The following is a 16,029-nucleotide window of genomic DNA, read 5'->3' on the forward strand; positions in this document are numbered from 1 at the left end:
GCACTATATTAAGAATATGGCATCATTCATTCACAGTTCTTATTTCATGACAAGTTTAATCCCCAACACCTCATTACAGGAAACACTTTCAGGATTGCATATATCTTCTTGTTTAACTTGTGCATTTTTATAGGATACAGTTGAAAGGTAGGAAATTTAAGGCTGTTCACTAATAAAAAAATAAACAAATAAAATGTTTTAAAAATGCAAAGAAGAAATAGGGTAAGGATTAGAATTGCTCTGTCTTAGAAAGCTGATTGCTAAAAATGTAAGATCATTTTTTCCTCTTCTTCCTTTTCTAAAAATTTTTGTTTTTCTTTGCTTTGTTAGACAAAGACAACTTATTTGAGAAGGCCAATCCTTGAAATCTACTAGATGTTGTGTATATTGAAAAGGGATTTTCTCATTATATGATTGGGAGCTATGTTTCAGGCCATATAAAAGCTTATGACTGTAAATCTATAAAAAAAAATCCCCCAATAAATGCACAACTTTAGGATGTCACTCATATTAAAAGAGGGTTTAAGTTTAATAAATGTGTTATATTTTTATTTTATTACCCCACACATGCTGCATATTCTAGATTATTGGCCAGGAGGACTCATCAACTATTTAGGTGATATGTGTAGAGCTATAACATGGATGTCAAACTCACCGCAATACCAGAGGTGGTATTCAGCAGGTTCTGACCAGTTCTAGAGAACTGGTAATGAAAATTTTGAGTAGTTTGGAGAACCGGTAAATACCACCTCTGACTGTCCCCGTCCCATCTATTCTCTGCCTCCCTCCCGAGTCCCAGCTGATCGGGAGGAAATGGGGATTTTGCAGTAACCTTCCCCTGGAGTGGGGTGGGAATGAAAATTTTACAGTATCCTTCCCCTGCCATGCCTACCAAGCTACGTCCACCAAGCCACACCCACAGAACTGGTAGTAAAAAATTTGAATCCCACCAATGCACATTACATTGCCATCACGTGATTTTTCATGATGTTTTTCCCATCCATGGGAAAAGCTGGGAGTTGGAGTGGGCATGGCCTGTGCATGAGACATTCAGCTGTGGGCCACCAATTTGACATCCCTGAGCTAGAAAGTTCTGATTCCCATGTTTACCTACTAGGTTAATTTGTTCTAAGTCTTTACACTGCATTCATACAATGGTGAATCTGAAATACAAAAGGCAATACTTACAATAAAATAGATGTTATCCATGGCTAGACTATGTGCATAGTGTAGAATACGTAGTTTTTAGAAGTATGGCGCCCTGTAAATAAACATTCAATCTATGAAGCACATCTATCTTAATTTATGTGTTATGGTTCAGTATTAAAATGGATGGATGGATGGATGTAGAATTTGTAGAAAAGTGTGCATCTTCAGTCCATGAAGGTTTATGTGTAAGGTATTTCTGCTGATTCCATGGGGTGACTGGTTCTATCAATCCATCCATCTGTCTTTCTGTCCATCCATCCATCCATCCATCCATCCATCCATCCATCCATCCATCCATCTATCCATCCCTTGTCTGTCTCTGTCTGTCTGTCTGTCTGTCTGTCTGTCTGTCTGTCTGTCTGTCTATCTATCTATCTATATCATGTTCTTACTCATTCAGTTCTTGAGGGTTGTTCTAGATGAGTTGTAATAGTTGCCTATTGTTAGTTATCATGGAACAAAGTTTATTTTTCAGCTAAAAAGTCAAAAGTGTTGCTGAACATGGTTGATCAATATGCTCTTGGGCTTAACAGGAAATCATGACAGAGATAACTCTGAAAGTCAATCCGTTGGTGGATCCATAACAAGTTATTAAGCACAAAAATCTTGCCACTTCTATAATCCTTGATATCAGCTGTCACATATTTCATATAATATACTTTGTTGTATGGAGAAATATTGGTCTCATACAGTAGAAATGTTGTCTAATGTGGTCTCTGCAGTCTAGAATTCAGTGTTTTTTTTATTTCCTTCAGACTCAGAATAGAATGAAACTGATGGCAGACAACTATGACGATGACCATCATCACTATCACCACCATCATCACCATCACCACCACAGATCTCCTGGAAGGACACACTCCAACCATAGACCCTCTCCAGAACAGGTAAGACACCACTCTTCTTGCTTTAACTTCATACTTATACTTCATACTTATAAGAGCCGAGGTGGCGCAGTGGGTAGAGTGCAGTACTGCAGGCCACTTCAGCTGACTGCCTTCTGCAGTTCGGCGGTTCAAATCTCACCGGCTCAAGGTTGACTCAGCCTTCCATCCTTACGAGGTGGGTAAAATGAGGACCCAGATTGTGGGGGCGATATGCTGACTTTGTAAACTGCTTAGAGAGGGCTGAAAGCCCTATGAAGCGGTATATAAGTCTAACTGCTATTGCTACTGCTATTGCTACTTTACCCTCTTACAATAAAGGTTCAAAGAGAAAAAGAAAACTATACAAATTATCTGCTCTTTGAACTGAAATGAATGACTTTATTTGTTTCCATCACTTAGAGAAGCCAAACATTTTCCTTCTCTTTCCTCCTTTGATTTCCCCTCAGTCCCTTTTATTATGGTTCTCTTCTCTCTTCTTTTCATAGCAGTTTTAATGAGGCTCAGTGTAACTATTAAAAAAATATTTTTGAATAATTGTTTCTTGATGGAGAAGATGGTTGTTTAGTCAGCTGATCCACACAAATATAATCTATTATTATTTTGTTTTATACACTCAGCTTTCTAAAAAAATTAAATGAATTGAATGTGTTGAATTCAACTTTGAATCAGTATTAACAAAAGGTTTATTTCTTTAAGTTATGTCCTTTTATGTTAAATCAGCAAAACAATGTTATTTGTTTCTCACATGCCCTTACATATCAATTATTTCTAGGATAGGTTTTTATATTATCCATAAAATGTCTAGCTTTTTCACAAATAGATAAGTAAAAAAACAGTGAGGAGCTGAGTTTATGGGAAGAATACAAATTCTGCAAAAAAGAGATGAAAAGACTTATCATATCCATGGCATCTGGTCACTCATGTTCATGTCAGAAGCACCAAGGTGTTTCTGGGTGGAAAGGATTAGCTGGTGATGCCACGCATGTCAGGGGGCACCTGTTTGGGGGCTCCTTTCATTTCCCCATTAATGTGCCCACCAAAATGGTACTTATCCATCTACCCGAGCTTGCATGCTTTCAAACTGCTAGGTCGGCAGGAGCTGGAGAGGATCACAGGAGCTCGCTCCATCACATCATAGCCCTCAGGTCTCGAATGTGGGCTTGCTGCTTGTCAACCCAATGCCCGAACCAAGTGAGCCACTGTATGCCTTGCAATCCGGTGAGGGAGGATTTTTTTTAAAAAAAAAAACATCTTGCTTTATTTGTTAGATATTCATTTCACTTTCTTCTAAGCAATTGAGTCAGTATACAGAATACTCTCTTCTTTAACTGTATCCCAAACAATGACACTGTGGGGTTAATTTTTGTGAAGAAAGAGTGATTTTAAGGATGGTGGGTTTTTTCTTAAACCTGAGTCTTCCAGGTTCTATCCAGCACCTTAACCACTACATCATATTGGTTCCTTATTTTATTCTCTGCAGAGTCTGTTCAAAAGAAGAAAGAACCCAGTACTGAACAAAGAAAGGTGATAGGTGTTGAAAGAGAGATATTCTTTCATGGAAAAGTCATTTCCTCATCTTGGCCAACATGAAATAAAACTTTTGTTACTGGTGCACTGAATGACTTTCCACACTTTGCTCTGTAATACCCCACCCACGCTCTGAACACACGTTTCAAAGAGTTCTTGGCAAGGATTTCCTTTTTATTCATCTTTGATTACTGGTCAATGTTGATATCTCACTTTTGAACAAACAGTCAAAGGTTCCTTTAACAGAACTATGAGATGAGCTCACCATTCCATTCATCTGAAGAAGGGCTTGGTTTGGAAAATGTATTGAATTGCACAAGTTAATGGCAACTGGTCTAATTAACACTCCCCAAGCAAAATTATGAATTGGAATTCAGGCTGATCCTTTTTTAAAAAAATTCTATTTAGGCTTGAAGGATTGCACGTGGAGAGTGCAAGAATGTTGCAGATATCTTTAAAAAATGAATACAAATAGCATGTTTAAAAATGTATATAACATACAAAATTTCTAATGAAGTGTACATTAGAGGAAAGTAGGAGAAAAGGATAACAGCTGTAGCTACATAAATTGTCCTTCAGATTTGCTTGGTCCAATGGACATAAAAATAAGACAAAATATTTTTGTTTAAGGAGAAATGAATGCTGTTGAAAATAGAGATCTAATGAGGAGGTGGGGGAAATGACAAGTGGATCAGTGTTTAGATATAAACACAAAGATTAAAACACAAACACTTAATAGGAAAATTAGATTTATATCTAAAATAAAGAAAGAGAGTTTCATTGTGTATTTCAGAGCTTTTTTATTAGCTAGTTAAAAAGTGGATGAATTTTATTAGAGGTTATTAGATGATGTTTCAGGAGGTTGTATATAGAAAGGGTAAAATGTGAATATTGTGGACTAAATTAGTCTCTTATAAGGACATATTTCCAGAATGTCTTGGTTTCCCCAAGGTAATATTTGCATATCTTTGGGCATTTTTATTTAATTAAAAACTATCTACATTAACTGTTGGCAATCAAGTTGATGGCAAAAAGTAGCCTTAAATAAATAGTACAAGTGATACTTAAATAGTAAGAACATCGTGGAGACAAAGAGCAGAATAACAAGTGACGGAGGGAGTGGAGTATACAGCAGTATCTGATTAATGAAGGAAGTAAACAGAGATTAATTATGCCATTGGAAAACTATGGTATACAGTCAGCCAGAGTCTGACCACTGGCAAATGGAATCAATCAAACTTCAAATTAAACACTGGTGTGCCAAAGTTTAAATATCTTTTTTTTACAGCTATTGTCAACTGATTGTACCATAGTTTTATTATACTAGTCTGTCTCATACGAAAATCTCTGGACTGATTTAATTCCTAACACTAGTATAAAATCACGAAAAATTCCAGGAGATTCATAAAATTCATAGATAGAGCCAGTAGAATAGAGTAGTTAAGATACTGGACTAGAACTGGGAAGACCCAAGCCAAGCTACTGGTGAGATTGGGTGGTCATTCTCTCATGACACAACTTATTTCACAAGGTGGACTTTGTGGGAATAAAATGAAGCAGTAAGTCTCTATGTAAGCTGGCTTGAGGAAAGGTGGATATAAACCAAATGAATGAAAGATTTTTTTTACTTCATTCTGTTAGACCTTATTGTTTCTTGTATATTGAAGATTAACACCTTCTGAGATTTTGTTTTTAAAAGTCCTATGTATGATAGAAAACTGGAGTCTTTTCAGGTCACAGTGAGCAAGAGATGAAATCCCTTGTGTGGCAATCACTGTGTTAAAAAAAGTAAATTTGTCTGCAAGTGGTAGAAAAGCTTTCACAGACCTGGGGCCAGTAGTAACATGTCTGACAGCTCAAACCACCAGTTATAGGCAGCAGTCAAGAAGACAAGAATAGGATGCCTTATTCTAGTTCCCTTACACCATGATTTTTGGGAGAGAAAAAATAAACACTATTTCATAAGATGAGTACATTATTTTCACTAGATTTACTTTGAGTTGAGATGTTAATTCTTTGTGCTCAAGGACATGAAAGTTATCTATTACAAGTCTGGTCAGGCAAGCTTTTTTTTTTTTTACTGAAGAAAGAGAAGCAGAACACTTAAACTTGTGCTGATTGTGTTGTAAGGTATTTTTAATTAATCTTAGGTCCTAGTAAATATTCCAGAAGTATTTTATTTGAAAAACATCTAAGATGTCAGCAGATTCTGTGTCCTATTTGTGACCAGAGACACTGAGGAGATGGACGTTTTACTGAGGTTTTTCAAAGGACAAGAAATTCTTCAAATGTTTTTTAGAAAGGGAATCTTTCTTTCTGTCCTAACAAAACATCTAAATGTATTTGTTTTCTACTCTGTCTTGTTCAGCAAGGGAACTGCCTCTAGTGGCCTATTGTTTGGATAGGTAACCATCAAGACATATCAATGCTCTTTAGGAAGTATATATAGTATTATTAGGAATATAGTATATACTACTATACTATATGCTATGCTATGCTATGCTATGCTATGCTATGCTATGCTATGCTATGCTATGCTATGCTATGCTATGCAAATAATATAAGGCTCAGTAGTTAAAGATGCTGAACTTGTTACCTGGGTTTGAGAACCAAGTGCCACACAATGGGGTGAGCTCCCATTACTGGCCCCAGCTCCTGCCTACTTAGCATTTCAAAAGCATGCAAATGAAACAGTATCCCATGCACCTTTGGCATATAGCCATGCTGGCCACATGACCACAGAAAATGTCTTCAGACAATGCTGGCTCCATCAGCCAAGAAATGGAGATGAGCACCATGCCTTCGAGTCAGACAGGGACAGGAAAACCTTTACCTTTACATTTATTTTACCTTTATCAAGGTAATATATACATACACACAGATGATAGATAGATGATAGATAAGATAAGATAAGATAGATAGGATAGTCAACAAACCAGCATGTAGTTGACCTAACCTAGAGGGAATCTTTAACTCTTTTCTTACTGAAGAATGCTTGAAGAACAACATTTTCATCATCTAATATGTACATTATTTTTACCAGTGGCTTACACTAACTGTTTTCTGAAGAATTACTTGAACAGGTGAACAAGAATAGAGCATTTAACCATTTCCTCAGAGAAAACATACTCCACCTGTTTTCAATGAGAAGAGAGAACATGATGTTGCATGGCAAACATTCCAGAAAGAGAGCATTCACAGCTTAGAAAGACTTGATCCCATCCTGGGAAATTATTCAACATCTGACTGCACTTGTAACCCAGGCGGAAGAATTAGCTTAGAACAATTACCATCTGCCTGAGAAAAATTCAGTAGAATCCATGATCATTAATATTGAACACAGCAATTCCTTTATCTAAATGTGTTCAACAGATTTATCCTGGAAAAGCAGGGATTTTCAAGCCATCTTTCTTTTCTCTTTCCTTTCCTTTTTAAATCAAGTAATCTCTCAGCCAGAAAATTCTTTGTTCTCAAAACCACACTAATTTAATTCTACCCACTAATACTATTCTGGCAGTTTCTATTTTATGTTACACACATAAAAATAAAATCCTTACAAAAAGAGAAAAAGCAAGGTAATTGTAAATGTGGAAGTAAATTTTCAATTTAAATGAAGCAAAAAATATATATCAAAAATATATATCAGGATCCCATTCATGTTAGGGTAGTTTGGAACGGAATTTATTTTAAATAAATACATTCTGTCTAAATTTTTATGTAAAATTCTTGAAGTACATGAAAAGAAGCTCATAAAAAGAAGCTCATAAAATTGCACTTGGAGCAGAAAATTGTTGGCATCTTGAGAGAAATGAGGCATGCTCCATATCAGGTAAAGTCCCTTTAGATCAGTGGTTCCTAACCTTTTTTTGCCATGCTCCACCTAAGCTTCTCTAAAATACTGATCCCCTCCCCCGTGACATATAATTCTTACTTTACTCAAAAAATGAACTCTACTCACGCAGAGGAAGCCTAAAAGGACATTAACTTGGTTTAAGCAAGGTTCAAATTGCCCCCATTAAAAGTCAAATTTTCCCCCTGTGTAGCGTGGGTCCCACATTGGGAAACACTGCTTTAGATTTATATTTTCTATAAAAGTACACTCTTTAAGGGCTGCACCATCTTTGCTGCCTCAGCTCCATCCTTCACTTGTTCCCTACTATCTTTAGACATAGAGGAAGCATTTGGAGTCAAAGGATATGTGTGAGGGAGGAGACATACAGCTGTAGCAGGAAGCCAGTTAGACACCATGATACAAAAAAGATGCTGAGGCCCTAAAAAGAGTGGAAGGGTCTGGATGCTAAATTGTAGAATGAAGGGCTAAGGGAACTAGGTATATTTAGACTAACAAAGAGAAGGAGACATGATAGCCATCTTCCTATACTTGGAACAGCTGTCATGGGAAGAGGGGGTTGATTTATTCTCCAAAGCATCTGAGGAGCATGGGTAGAAGCTTGTCAGGGGGAGAGCTAACCTGGAATTAAGGAAAAATTTCTTAACAATGAGAACAATTAATCAATAGAACAGCTAACCTTCCAGAGTCGCAGATGCTCCATTGCTGGAGATTTTCAAGAAAAGTTTGGACAACCACCTATCTGTAATGGAATAAGGACTCCTGCCTTGAATTGTGGGTTGGACTAGAAGACCTCCAAGTTCCCTTCCAGATCAATAATTTTATTTCTATTTCTTTATTTGCCTCAATAAAGTGTCTCTTTTGGTGTCTATATTTCTGTGCTATACAAAACTAAAATGATTCATTGAAATACTTACTGATATATTTATTTAAATAGTCATGTTAAGTAAAAAAAAAATCCTTCTCAGAAATAAGACCAATGGAAAAATCATAATACTGATAGGTATAGCTAGCAATGTGTTTTCCGAAAGAATTATGAACTTATCTTCTTGTTATTACCTATACAGGTTCATAAAATCTTTTGGATGCAAAATTGCAATTCTGTTGAAGTCATGTTTTACTACGTTTTTGGATTTGTGCCTTTTGAAATACAACACTTGATTAATCATGGGACCTGCCCGTGCGGGAAAAATTCTAGGAAGGAAAATAGTTGTTGCTTACATTTCATTCCAATGTATTTGAGAACATGAACTTTCATCACCAAAGAATAATAGATGTTCAACTGCACTGAGGTAACTAATTGTTTCTTCTTTTATTCCAATGCTAAAACTTCAATCTACCGCCTACTGTCTGGCTGGCAGGATGATGAGGAAGGCATATGGGCATAACCAGTTCCTATAAACCAAAGTTCCAGTTTTGTTTTGAAGGGTGAGATACTATTTTATTTTATATTTGGATGCAGTGCTTGATTATTGTAATTTCTAACTGTGGTAATGGGTACATCTTGTGAATGAGAAATAAGCAAGTGGAGATAGTGATTTCCACTGATCAATTTTCTATTACCATTAAAGGATGGCAATTTTTCCCATTGTAACATATCCTATGCAATTCAAGAGAGTTGAAAAATATTATGATGTTCAGTGACATGGACCTACCTGGGCCTGATTGAGCTAAAAGCTATACAGAATTGGATATGGTTAATACTTGAGTAAGAGACCATCAGAAAGTTCTGGGGCTAAAAGAACTGTAAAATACTTCTACATCAGGGGTGTCAAACTCAAGGCTCGGGAGCCAGATCCGCCCAAAGAGTCTTAGATTTGGCCCATGAGTGGCCCTGGAAACAGCGAAGGACCAGCCCATGGTGCTTCTCCCAGCAAAGACAGAGCTTTAGGAAGGCCGTGCATGGCCCTCCTGAGCTCTGTTTTTGCTGGCAGAGAGCTGCAGGAGGCCATTGTGGCAAAATATAGAGCCCAGATGGGCTCCCCAAGCTCCGTTTTTGCTAGCAAAGGCTAGCCAATTTTAAAAAGTAAAACACAATATAAGATTATTTATTTTATTTTATTTATTATAATTTGTCAAACAGAAACAAAAACATTTATTGCTAAAGTATAAATTAAGTAGCATATGTCCTCAAAGTTATTTTTATTAATATTTTGGCACAGTTCCTGCTGTCCATAGTTGATTATATGCCATGATTGGATATACATATATGTTAGTGGCCATTGTTCATATTTCAGATGAAATCAATATTTTAAGATTTGGCTTTAAATGAAATACAGATTTCAAATTTGCATTTGCCTTATTACAGGATTTTTTTTTCATTTCCCAATCAAGCCTTATTCCTTTTTAGTTCTTCAGTACCGCAGTTTTCCATTTGAGTACTAATGAGCACTGACTCAGTTTAGCTTCCAGACTCACTGGATATAAAAGTGGTAAACATCAGTGTGGCTGATACTGGGTTAATTTTAAGCACATATTTTAGATCAAACAATTTTTTTCATTATGCAAAGACTTAAAACACAAAATAGAACACATGTAACCCTTGATTTATGCCCAAAATTTCTGTTGCTAAGCAAGACAGTTGTTAAGTGAATTTTGTCCCATTTTATGACCTTTCTTGCCACAGTTGTTAAATGAATCACTGCAGTTGTTAAGTTTGTAACACACTTGTTAAATGTATCTGGCTTCCCCATTGACTTTGCTTGTCAGAAGGTCAGAAAAGGTGATCTCGTTACCCTGGAATACCGCAACGGTTATAAATATGAATCTGTTGCTAAGCATCTGAATTTTGATCATGTGATTATGGGGATGATGCAATGGTTGTGACAAGTGGTCATAAGTCACTGATAGAGATAGATAATAGATAATGGATAGATAGATAGATAGATAGATAGATAGATAGATAGATAGATAGATAGATAGATAGATAGATAGATAGGGAGAGAGAGGGAGAGAGAGAGAATAGCCATCTGTCTGTCTACTGTAAATAGATAGCTAGATAGAAAGGCAGGCAGGCAGACATAATGGCATTTTTCTGTCAAAGTTCAAAGGGCAAGGCACTGTTTCTTTGAAGTAAATTTCTAATAGTGAATTTTGATGGAAACATAGGTGTGCATCCACAAACCGTGTGTGTGTGTGTGTGTGTGTGTGTGTGTGTGTGTGTGTGTGTGTGTGTTCCTTTCTGGATCTCATCTTATACTGAGTATTAAATTGAACAGATGGTTTCAGCTTCTAAAATGTGAAATCTCTCAGGATTCATGAATATATTGGACATGAATTTCCACATACTTCTCCAATCCAATGAATAGAATGAGACTCTGAGAAACAAATGTGTCTTGTGTATAATTAAATTCAGTTCATATTATCTGAATGACAGAATTTTTTTATCTGACTGCAGGGATAAGTTTACATTAAAAAGAGTAATGGGAAAGAAAGAAAAACAATAGATTTTTACTATTCCCCTACCCACTCACATTACTGCATTAAATAATGGAACATTTACCTTTAAAATACAGTAATTTAGCTTCGAAGAAAATGTAGCTCAAATAAGTTATACTTCTTTTTCCTACCAGATTGTGGCTATACAGTGTTATGCAATAACAGTTATCCATTTAAGTTTGCTGAACCATTTGGTTCCGAGTTCAGAAAATTGAATATTGTAGTAGTATATTGTGTAAGCATAGTTAGTTAACTATTACTTAAGACAATATCTGAGTCCAGCCAATTATAATTCAGAAATCCATCAATAGTTTAATAAATGATGGATTAACATAAAGTGTAGAATCTATCATTTTCATTTTCATCTAGTTCAGAAAGGAATTTTTTAAAAAGGGAAAGAAGATGAAATTGAATTGTTAGAATATTATAAAAATGGAATTTCCTTATAAAATAACACTTTCTTGATTCTTGGCTATTTGTTGCTACATTGCAAAACTTCATTATGCCTTTCCTTCTTCAAACTTTCGATAAACTTTCCACATGGAAATCATACAGATAAATGGTCTGTTCTTGACTCCTCAGTCTGTTCTAGATCCTGACCTCCTGAGTCTCTTTTAAAAAGACAAAAGGTTCATCTTGATGGATACAAGAAGAATCTAGCTAAATGCTGCACATGATGACATATTCCTCAAACAGCATCTTTCCCAAATTGGAATTCAATAACAGTTGGATGAGAAGAGGGGGAAAAATACATTTAGTCCTCTATTTCCATCCATGCTTTCTTGTTAGCTATCTTGTAGTTTCTTCTTCTTCTTCTTCTTCTTCTTCTTCTTCTTCTTCTTCTTCTTCTTCTTCTTCTTCTTCTTCTTCCTCCTCCTCCTCCTCCTCCTCCTCCTCCTCCTCCTCCTCCTCCTCCTTGTCTAGATCAAACTTTAAACTGGCAAAATGAAGTCACCTTCTTGGCCTTGTCATTGGCCAAAAATACCAGCAGATGGGCCAGCTACATGGCATTGGTTTCCTATCTGGTCTAACCTGAAGGGATGACATTTCTTGACTCCTTGTAGAAGATTCTAAGACCCAAAGTGCATTTCTAAAAATAGCATTGCAGGTGCTATAAATAATTGAAAATCAATGCAAACTATTTTCTTTTAAATAACTGTGAAAATGGAGGCAGCTAGGCAAGCTTATTTGTTCCATAACGCCAAACCACTGGTTAATGAGATATGAAAAACTCTGGACTCTCCCTCTCTGTATTACTTGTTTTCTACTTTCAGTAGAACAATGGCATCAATTGCCTGGTTCAAATGAAGCAGCAATCAATGGGTTTACATAGAGCACTAAACCTATTCAGGCTTACTGAGTAAATCATAATTCTCACACAACATGCTAGGTCAAAACAGAGCAGAATACATTTACTAGGCTGTGCAAATGTTTTCAAAGAGATATGAGATGGTGCACAAATTGTCCATATTTGCCCAGCTGTTTATCAAAACTGATGCTGGTTCTGTCTCCATGCCAATATGGCTTCTGACATATTTGGAATTTAGAAAAAGACCTGCTTTACCAATTGAAAAAGTGGTGCTTCAATACTACCCTTTCAAGGAATTTTCACAGTCTTAGTATGTTTCAAGCTGGATCAAATTGGCATGTTAGAATCCCTATCTTTTAAATAATTCCCTCAGTTTTTAGGGTAAAGAGAGATTCTAGTTAGTTTAAATCCAGATGTGCTTCTATGCTTGAATTGAAAGAGGAATTTCCTTTCTTAACAGTGAAGTTCTCCATAAGAGCAATAGGCAATCATTCTTTTTTATGGGATAAGTTGAAAAGAAGCACTTGAGGGGATTTGGAGTTTGGGGCTAAACTTTTATTTCTAACTTAGATACTTGAGTTATTAATAATCAGACTTTGTTATATTTGTTTTGCATTGCCCTGTTATTCCTTTAACGTAACCAAGGTTTGGGTAGATGCCAGCTTCATGCCCAGATGAATCTTGTCATTTTTTTCAGTAACTAGAACTCAGTCGTAACATACAACATCTTCTACTATCTTCTAGTTATGGTTGTAAGGTTGCAACGCTTGTACTTGTTAATGTTACATTATCACAACAATTACTGGATTGCTTTGAAAGGTGCAGGCATCTTCTCTCCAATTGAATTTAGAAAATAAATAACGTGAAATGAATGTGCTTTCCATAAAAGTGCTACTTTCAGTGGGCTTAAATTATATCTACTCACTGTGGCTGATGTTGACTGCAATTGTATTTTTCTTCTAATTAATACATCTCTGGAAATGCCTCCAGGATAACTGTAATTGTTTGTTCATTTGTTTATTAAATTTCTACATTGCTCATCTCACCTAAGTGACTTTGGATGGTTTACAATAAAACGTAATGGTGCGGGGAAGTTTTTAAAGCAGCCTCTGCAATTCCATTTCACCCCAATGCAGAATTAACAACACTGAGATAATTTGGCTCAGTAATATTACAGTTACTCTGATTTGCTTTAGAGGGTGTATAATGGTTGCTAATAGGGGTGGAGAATTATAGCCACAGCGTGAATTGCCAACTTGCCATTCACACATTTCACGAGAGTTTTAATCCTTTCCAGACTCACCAGTCACTTATAAGCCTGTTTTGGTAAATCTCTGTAATTTTCCATTGTTTTGGCCCTTTGCATTATAGAGAACTAATTCTGTGAAGCACTGGATATTGTGCTTACTTCCTGGAGCACGCACGTTCGTCAAAATTGTAAAACAGGTTGCAAATATTCTTACTGTTTTTCTTCTCTTATAAAAATTGCCTCTTTTTAATTGTTTGAAGGTTAAAGGATCAAAATTAACAGGGTTAAATTCTAAACTCAGCCATGTCTAAACTCTTTTTCCCATGTTATTTATTTCCTTATTTTTGATATTCAGCTAAGGAAAATAGCAGTGTGGGGACTTCTCCAGCTATGCCGTGAATCTCCGGACACGCTGGAATTAAGTCCTGCATTTGGTGTTCCTTATTTTGCTTTGCTTTTCATTCACCTTGAACTCCGATGTGATTGCACGTCTGAGAACAATGTTCTTTACAAACTCCTGCCATGGAAATCTTTGTGATTACAAAGGGTGTTTCCCATTTGCCATATGTTGTTTGCTGCCGGCACATACGCTGCACAAATGCTGTTTCAGAGGTGACTGGTTTTGCTTTTGAAGTAGAGCACAATGTTTAAAGCTGCATGTAGACTATACATCTGAAGGAGCTGTTTGGATAAAGAGGATACATTTTATAATGCTTCCACCAGTTTGGCCTCTTAAATTATATGGTGTGGCGTATTCAGTTTGGAATGGTGTTTTGAGATGTAATCCATTTGAGTTTTGTGTTCAGACTGGATAATGCTTCCCATCTCTCCGGATTGTAGTGCGTATACAGTAAATGACCTTCCCATGGAAGAGAAATTAAAACAGGTTATAGTTCCACTACGGAGAATTTTAGGTTGTAAATTTGAGACAAAAGCAAAGACAGATCACTAAATTTGCTTCTTATGTGGCTCTAATAGCTTTTTCTTTCTTTTTTCTTCTAGTAGCAAAACTATGATTTCTATTTCTATCTCAACCTGGTTTAAGTTATTCTAGAGAAAAATAAGGGAAAAAAGTTTATTATTACCAACAACTTGTTTTCAACTTTTTGCTGGCCACCGAGTCACAATATTCTAGGACTTTAGAACTTGCTTTTAGCCAGGCATAGTGGCTGCTGGTGATGTGTCATCTTATTTTGCTTTCTTTATTCAAATTCATGAACACCACCCAACTCCAATGAACTCTGTCATTAAGTTGTCAGTGGCTGGCTATCCAAGAGGATCATTTTGGGTCTGAATGCTGAGAGCCAATCACAGCAGATGTTTTTATTTGTTTGTTTGTTTGTTTGTTTGTTTGTTTGAATCAGTCAATAATGCCAAACATATATCATTTCTTTTTTCTCAATAGATTTTAGACTGTGTTTGTTAAAAATCCATACCGTGTACGGGTTCTGGGAAGTCGGGGAGGGAGGAAGAGGGGGGTTGGGGGGGAGGGTGGAGGGAGGGAATATTAGGCTAGAAACCAGAACTATTTTGACACACAAAAAATTGTACTTCGATGTCTTACTGATTGAGGAATGATGAAATGTTTGTTTTAAAAGAAATAAAACTTTTGAACTAAAATAATAATAATAATAATAATGCCAAACATATATCAGAGAAGATGCCCCATCCAATAGCAATAACAGTACCGTGTTTCCCCGAAAATAAGACAGGTTCTTATTTTCTTTTTACCTACAAAATATAGCTTGAGCCTTATTATGAGGGGAGGGTTTATTGTTTTGGGGTTGCCAGGTGGCTGCTCTCTTGCAAGCGGGCTCCCAAAGAGCAGGGCACATCCTCAGGGGCGAACGGTTGTGTTGCGCTGTCGCAGCAGCGCAACACAACAGCCATGAAGCAACCACGCTCATGAGTAGCCACCTGGCAAAGCCCCTTTCCAACTGGGCACAGTGCCATTTACTGACCAAGGGGTATCGCCAAGCCATGTGATCACCTGTTCGCCGCCGCCCGGCTCCCATGGCTTTGCGCCTTTGAAATGCCAGTGAATGGTGCTCTGCATGGATGGAGAGTGGGGTTGCATGAACGGCTGTTCCACTCTCGCTCATGCACCTCCCAGCCTCATGATGCCCTGGGCCAGCTCTCCCTGAAGAGCCAGAGCACCTCCGCTATCCCAGAATGGCTTTTTCTGCGGCTTCCAAACTGAGTCTTCCAGCAGTGGCCACTCTGGGCGTACGCTCTGTGGTTGTTCGCTCTGCCAGCAGCTGGCCCACAATCATAGAGTGTATGCCCAGAGTGGCCACTGCCAGAAGACTCAATTTGGAAGCTGTCGAAAAAGCTATGTGGGATGGCAGTGGCGGCGGCGGCAGCAGAGGTGCCCTGGCTCTGCAGGGAGAGCTGGGCCAGGGTATCGTGAGGTTGGGAGGCACACGAGTGGGAGCAGAACAGCCACTCACACAACACCCCTCTCCAGCTGTGCAGAGCGCCATTCACTGGCATTTTGATGGCGCCAAGTCGCGGGAGCTGGGTGGCGGCGAACAGGCACTCACGCAGCTTGACGATACCC

At 37.3% G+C, this 16,029-nt stretch overlaps 1 protein-coding gene across 3 annotated transcripts in view; it reads left to right on the forward strand.

Annotated features, from left to right (window-relative positions):
- Positions 1-16,029, forward strand: part of ERC2 (ELKS/RAB6-interacting/CAST family member 2) — a 608,417-nt gene that overhangs the window by 455,664 nt on the left and 136,724 nt on the right. For all 3 annotated transcript variants that reach the window (XR_015695894.1, XR_015695895.1, XM_087709041.1), the window contains 2 exons: positions 1,965-2,096; positions 8,835-8,901. Coding sequence is in view for 1 of the 3 variants with exons in the window: in XM_087709041.1 (XP_087565167.1) it covers positions 1,965-2,096; positions 8,835-8,861 (159 nt within the window). In the remaining 2 variants the exon portion in view is untranslated. The remainder of the gene's footprint in view (positions 1-1,964; positions 2,097-8,834; positions 8,902-16,029) is intronic.

Source organism: Thamnophis sirtalis, unplaced genomic scaffold (assembly GCF_051295495.1).
Source record: "Thamnophis sirtalis isolate CommonGarterSnake01/CBP01778 unplaced genomic scaffold, rThaSir2_p1.2 scaffold_3, whole genome shotgun sequence".
Taxonomy (NCBI): domain Eukaryota; kingdom Metazoa; phylum Chordata; class Lepidosauria; order Squamata; family Natricidae; genus Thamnophis; species Thamnophis sirtalis.